Source organism: Echinops telfairi, unplaced genomic scaffold (assembly GCF_000313985.2).
Source record: "Echinops telfairi isolate 266 unplaced genomic scaffold, ASM31398v2 ScPeMD7_7400;HRSCAF=8409, whole genome shotgun sequence".
NCBI lineage: Eukaryota > Metazoa > Chordata > Mammalia > Afrosoricida > Tenrecidae > Echinops > Echinops telfairi.
This window is the reverse complement of record NW_022111300.1, coordinates 36,544,285-36,551,119: the sequence shown is the minus strand read 5'-3', so window position 1 is coordinate 36,551,119 and position 6,835 is coordinate 36,544,285. Positions and strand designations below refer to the sequence as shown.

The 6,835-nt window shown below is 58.5% G+C and overlaps 1 protein-coding gene across 1 annotated transcript in view; it reads left to right on the top strand.

The window, feature by feature from the left end:
* The window catches only part of MYO5B (myosin VB), a 168,043-nt gene that overhangs the window by 99,333 nt on the left and 61,875 nt on the right, over nt 1–6,835 (top strand). Inside the window, 2 exon segments of the mRNA XM_045296048.1 lie at nt 3,861–4,093; nt 6,114–6,270. Of these exon segments, the coding sequence (XP_045151983.1) occupies nt 3,861–4,093; nt 6,114–6,270 (390 nt within the window).

Sequence of the window (6,835 nt, the reverse complement as noted above, 5' to 3'; positions counted from 1 at the left end):
CGGACAGCCTCGTCTTTCTCCTACAGAAGAGTGGGTGGGTTTGAACTGCCAGCCTGCATCGAGCAGGCCCAACACTTACCGGAGTGCAGGAGTACAGACCCTTCACCTGCGTCATGGACACACCATCTGGCCTCCTCGTGGGCCGGCCCATAGGCAGGACGTGAAACTGTGCAGCTCGCTGAGGCTCATGGAGAGGCCGCCCCTGGCTTTTAACCAAGGCCGGGAGCGCCATAGCTCAGCACCCTGCGGGGCTCTGATTAAGAGCACCTGGGTACACACTGGGCATCAGCAGAGGGGACAGCAGCTGTACATCTTGCAGCTTATCCTTATCACAGCCCCTCACCCTGAGAACCGTTTCAAAGAGGAAAACCGATTCCTTGGTTCAGTGACCTGACGTCACTTGACAGTTGCGACGAGGGGTATAGAAAAATAAAACAGAGCCGTGGGGACCTTTTGTGCTGGACCCAACTTTGGAGCATTTCAATGCTCCTCGGAGCACTGGGGGTGGGGTGCAGAGCCATTACCCAAAGCTCCTTGCCATTAAGTCGAGTCTGGCTCATGGTGACCCTAGAGGGCAGAGTGGATCTGCCCCTGTGGGTTTCCAAGCCTGTCAATCTTCAAAGAAGCAGACTACCACATCTTGCCCCTGTGGAGTAGGGGGTAGGGGTGGGTTTGAACCGCCCACCTGTCAATTCACTGCGAGCACTTAACCACTGCACCACCAGGGCTCCTAAATATTATCCCTCACTGCCAGAGTCTGTTGTGACTCACGGCAACCCTACAGGATGGGGTAAAACCGCCCTTGGGTGTTTCCCAGACTGAACCTTTCCACGGCAGTGGAAAGCCTCGTGGTAGTCTCAAACTGCTAACCTTGCCATTTGCAGCCTCACGCGTAACCACTATGCCATAGGATAGCCGAGTGTAATTCCCCCTCTTGCCTCGTGTTCTCAATCCAAACCAAGAACCCAGTGGCCCTGGAGTCCACTCAGACGCAGGGCAGCCCTCAGTGCAAAACAGAACGGCCTGGTGGGGCTTCCACTGCCGACCGCCAGTGCCAGACCCGTCTCCCAGGCACCTCTGGGTGCTTCCGACCACCTAGTTCTCCGTTAGCAGGTGAGCACCTACCCCTCTGTGCCGCACACCTGCCCCCTCTGGGCAGGGATTCCTGCAGAGATAACTGAGGAGCTCAGTCATTAATGTTCTCGAGACAAAAGTTGCCTGCTGCCATGTGTTTGCAAAATGCCCTTTAAGAAAGCAGTAAGAATTCTTATCAAAAATGTCAAGTGTGGGTCACCAGGCGTCTGTCAGTCTGTCCTCTGGAGCAGCTTGTCAGCACGCGCTCGCGATTTGAGGGGTGAGGCTCTGTGTCTTTGGTCAGTGGCACAGTTGTCTTCCGGGCCTCGTCTTGGTCTCTCGGCCCTTAGCTGGAGGCAGGGAGGCCCAGGGTGCTCCTAAACATGTGGCCTTTGAAAGGCTGCCTTTGAGAAAGAAGAGTCCTTTTGCCCTCCCCCGCAGTAGGGAGGGAGGGGACGGTGGCAGTCTGGCACAGTGAGGGCTGCCGCTGGCTGGACTGTACTTAATGAGGTTTTCTGGGGGCTGATCGACCAGTGTCTACATTTGGACATCTCATCTTTCAAGGGCGAGGGAGCCCATGATGAAGGTCAGCTGGCCGCTGTTGCACAAAGGCTGGAAACTGAGCCTCGCCACAGACATGTAGTCATGGCTGGCAGGGAGACCACTGTGCCACACGGCCGTCACCCCTCGTCCGGGGCCAGAGATCCATTTCCTCCCACCGACCCTGGATTTCTTCGACGTCACCAGCAAAACCTCTGCTTTCTGAATGGGGAGTACGCGGGAGGGCACCCTGGTTAGGCCACATCAGCTTCTGCTCATACACAATCCCTACAGCGGACACCACCAGGCACCTCTGCCCGGGGCACCCTTCGACCCACTCGGACCTCTGGGCCGTGCCTGGCATAGCTGCCTCTTCTGTGCCCACCAGCTGCTCAGTGCCCAGCTCCCGTGCCCACTCTGCCCTCAGCTTTCTCTCATTCAGCTCTTGCCTCCCCCTCCGTGTGGGTGCCAGAGCCGCCCAGAGCACGTGCTGCCCTGAGGTCCAAAGAAGCAGTCCTCATGGCCCCCAGCCCCAGCCAGACTACAGAGGCCATGGCTTTGCCCGGGCCCCTCCCCCTCAGTGATGGGCACAGGCCCTGGTACACAGAAGGAACCCACTGAAAGTTTGTGGGATAGATGGATGGATGCAAGAAAGGAAGGGAGGGAGGGAAGGGAAGGAGGGAGGGAGGAAGGGAGGGATGGAATTGCCTCTAAGCAAACTCTTAAGAATCCATGCTGAAATGACCCCTGCCTGAAAGGACTTCCCCTTGTTGCCAGCCTGGCCAGCCTCTACCCAGCTCCTGCCAACATGCTCAAAGACGTTTTCTGGTCTGGAAGCCTGGCCTCCCGGTGGAGGTGCTCACTGAGTCTTCCAGGGGCCAACAGTTCTCTACTTCTGTCCCCCAATGAGGGTGCAGGTCCCCTTGAATTTTGGTCATGGGTTCCTGGGCAGCTCACCAGTTGTGGACACCTAAGCATCGGGGGTCCTCCTGTGATTGCGTCCCCAGCATGCATCCCAACTGTCACTCCCTGTGGTGAATGTAAGGGGACATGAGCCTGCCCTGACTTGACCCCTGCCCAGCATGGCTCTCGGTTTCCGAGCATTCCTTACGGGCAGTTGGGCACTTTTCTTACTGCATCAGCACCTCCTCCCATTGAACTCTCACGAGGTAGACGCGAGTATTGCCCCCACTTGGCAGAGGCAGCCGCTGTGAGTTGCCCCTGGTCCCACAGTCTAAGCCGCAGTGCCTGCCGACGCAGCCTGCTGAATGTCGCAGTGCAGGATAGTCATCTTCCCGGGGCACTGATGGGCAGTGCTTGACAACCTACACGAGAGCTTGCAGCTTGTTATGGCCCCCTTTGCCGTAGGCCGCCTCCTGGACCCTGGTGCTCCGGGGACTGCGCGGGGAGACACAGACTGCACAGAGCCACATGTTGGCTGGGAAGGGCACCCTCCGGTTCCCACCCCTCCTGGGAACAGGCTTCTAGCCTCGGCACTGTAAGGTGCTTCATGGTCCCCAGGCGCAGCAGCCACACTGCTCGTGAGGATGGCAGCAAGAGGCAAAGGCCACTGTCGATGTGCAGGCAGCAGTGCAAAGGTGATTCAGCAACATGGGCTCAGATAACCGGCGAATGCCATCAGCCACAACCTAGGCGGGTCCGTGTGCCAAACGTAAGGAGCCCTGATGGTGTCGTGGCTTGCACAATGAGCTGCTCAGTGCAGGGATGGCGGTTCAAACTCACCAGTCCCTCTGAGGGTGGAAGGTCAGGTTGCTTGCTTTTGTAAAGAGGTACAGCTTTTGAAACCTCAGGGCCCAACTGTACTTGGTCCTTCAGGGTCGGTGTGAATCAGACTTGACCCAAGAGCAGTGGGTTTGGGTTAGCATTTGCCAAATCCGTAATACGGTGTTTTAAAAAGCAAACAAGCACAGGAAACAGCATTTGCACAACATCCAACTCCCACAGCATCCTATTCCACAGTGTCATGGACCCAAAGCGGCACAGACCTGCTCTGTGTTTCCGTTGGCTTGCCTGTCCCCGTTGACCATGGTGCCAGCTCTCTGCGGGCAAGCATCTTGCTCACCACTGACTCAGCGCGCCTGGCACAGAGTAGGGGCATGGTGTCTGCTGCGTGTGTAGGCACCTAAAGAGGAGGGGCTTGTGTGTGGCTTCCGGTGACGAGCTGGGGTGGTGGAAGGCATGGGATAAATCAATGCACCCTCGCTGTTCCGCGGACCACCAACCAGCTCTCCTCCCACCTTGTAAAGGATCCCGACAAGTTCCAATTCGGCCGTACCAAGATCTTCTTCCGAGCAGGCCAGGTGGCATACCTGGAGAAGCTGCGGGCCGACCGGTTCCGGGCAGCCACCATCATGATTCAAAAGACGGTCCGAGGCTGGCTGCAGAAGGTGAAGTACCGCAGGCTGAAGAGGGCTACCCTGACCCTGCAGAGGTACTGCCGAGGATTCCTGGCCCGCAGGTGAGCCCCCACCCCCACCCCACCACAGCCCCCCATCCGTGCATGCCTGGGGCAATAGAGGGGATATTGGGGAGGCCGGCTGGTATCTCTCCTCACCGCTCACTGGAATGGTTCCTGTAAGGCCCATCTGCACCCCAGCTTTCAGCCTCTCACCTCGGGGAGCAGGTCTGGTCTCAGGTCTCCTGGTTCATCTCACCAGCCCTAGTCGGGGGCAGAAAGAATGGTTTTGCAGCAGCCCATCCGTTCTTTGCATGCCCGCAGCCCCAGTTCCACAACCCTGGGCTGGGAAGGCCTGGGAGAGCCCCCTGGGAGTCGCTGAACCTGGCCGTCCAGAGAGAGAGGTGTTTAAATACCTGAAGCTCCCTGGGGCTGAACCCTGGCCATCCAGAGAGAGAAGTGTCTAAACACCGGCAGCTCCCTCCCTCGGGGCAGAGGGGCCATGGCAACCAGGCCCCAGCCCAACACTGTGCTGTAGCTGCAGCAGCAGCAGCAGCAGCAGCTTGTCTGAGCCCTCCGTGTCTCCCTGAGGTCACTGGGTGTACTGTCTGAGCTATGGATGGAGGCCCCAGTCTCTCAGAAGACCATTCTCCAAGCTCCCACCCAAGCCTGCAGATTCGGGGCCAAGCCCCAGTTGAAACCCGGGATATTCTCCCAACAGGGAATGGCTCGGAGAAGCGTTAGTCAGCACCAGGAAAGGTGACATCGGCAGCTCAGCCTCCTCCGCTTAACTCTAGGGAACCGAGGGTTCCGGGGTGCATGCCCAGAGCTGGCAACCCAGAGATCTTCCTGCATGCCTGCATGTGTGGACACAGCCACAGAGCTTGGCTGTCACTCATCTCCACCTCCAGCACCGCAGCTCAGGACAAAGTCCACAGCAATGAGAGGAGGGTGGGTCATCGAGCCCAAAGCTCATGCCCGGCCTTCTATGTCAACCAGTGACCATCACCAGGTGTCCCTGACGCAGGGCTCCGAGGAGGCTCTGGGCAGTGAGGTGACGAGGGTGCCATCTCCGTCCAGGGAGTGTGTGTTGCCAGTGCCTTCAGGACCCACCTCACCTGCAGGAAAATCCCGGAGGAGAGCTATAGGGACAAAGGCCCCTCGGCAAGCGGGCGGGCTGCAAAGAGGGCTCTTGGGCATCCTTCTGTCTTCTGAAGCCCCCGCCCAGGTTGGGTGTGAGCAATGAGGGAGGGAGCTGCCAACAGAAAGATGGGGCTTTTGAGTCTACCAGAGGAGCCTCAGAAGAAAGGCCTGGCCGTCCTACTAGGAAGCCATCAACTCTTGAGAGCCCTGGGGGGCGCTGCTCTGCTCTGCCGCGCACGGGGTTAGCTCAATAGCACCTGGCTCCTAACTTGCAATGCCCTGCGTGTCTGCCTGAGCAGGCACTAGGAGCCAGGTGGTCATAGAATATCAAAGGGTATTGAGTGCCAGGCTGACTCTCTGCTTTGCTTGAGGGGAGGGGAGTGGGGCACGCAGGAATGGAACAGAGGGGAGGAGAAGATTCATAGGGAAATGGAATGAAAAGAATGGGGCATTTCCCCACATCTTTTGGAAGCCTCCTCATCAGCCCTCCACCCACAGTGGGCCCTGGCAGGAAGGAGAAGGTGGGAGGGGTCTGTGTGGACCTGAGCACTTGCCCTTCAGCAGCTAGTGGACAATCACTCGCTGCGCTAGACCCTGGACTAGGTGGAGGTGACACTCAGCGGGGAGGCACTACCCTTGACGTCCCCAGGGAGGGGAAGAAGGACAGACAGGCACCTGGGTGGGAAGTGCTGATGCTGACACTTCAGGACAGCCCGGGTTTCCGAGAGGGACAAGAGGGGCAGGAGGAGGTCCGGGTTATGCCTAGAATGCGTGTGACTCTGTGCACAGACCCAGGACAATTCAGAGGCAGCATGGTGCTTTCTGCGGGCCCGTGCTCGGACATTGCTAGAATCAGGAAGGGGTAAGAGATACCTGGTGGGGGGCAGAGGGGACCTGCATTCTGTGAGGCTGTGCTGACCCCTCGGGTGCCTCCCCACAGGTTGGCCCACTACCTGCGGCAGACCTGGGCGGCTATCGTGCTACAGAAGCAGTACCGGATGCTCAGGGCCCGCCGGGCCTACCAGAGGGTCCGCAGGGCTGCTGTTGTCCTCCAGGCCTGCACCAGGGGCATGTTCGTGCGGAGGATCTACCACCAGGTAGGTGATCAGCTGCCGTCCCGTCCCCCCAGGGCTGCCCCTTCAGAACTAAAGCAGCAGACGCAAGTGATGCACCATCCACATGACATTCACATCTCCACTCTCACTGTCTCCTGATCTAAGTCCCACGGGAGGGGGGGAAGGTGTCAGCTGAGTCACCTGTCTGAGGGCTGGTGAATGGAATTGGGCTCCCCTAGCCTGCAGAGAGGGGGCAGGGTTCAGTACCACGTGTTCGAACTCCTCCCTTCAGTGGGAGTACTGGGAGCCTGAAGACCAGCGGAGCGACGTCTGGGAGAAGGCCCTTGGCCTCCCACGGCTTGTCTGGTTATTCCAGAGAAGCAGAAGTCCTTGACTAGAGAGCCCGGGTCAGGGCACGTGCGCCCCACCCAATCACAGGACACGGTGAAGCTCAGTGCTAAGAACGGGCAGTGGTCGGCTATCAAAAAGTATAGCGTCTGGGGTCTTAAAGGCTTGAAGGTATTCAAGCAGCCATCAAGCTCAGAAGCAACAAAGCCCACATGGAAGAAGCACACCAGCCTATGCAACCACGAGGTGTCGAAGGGAT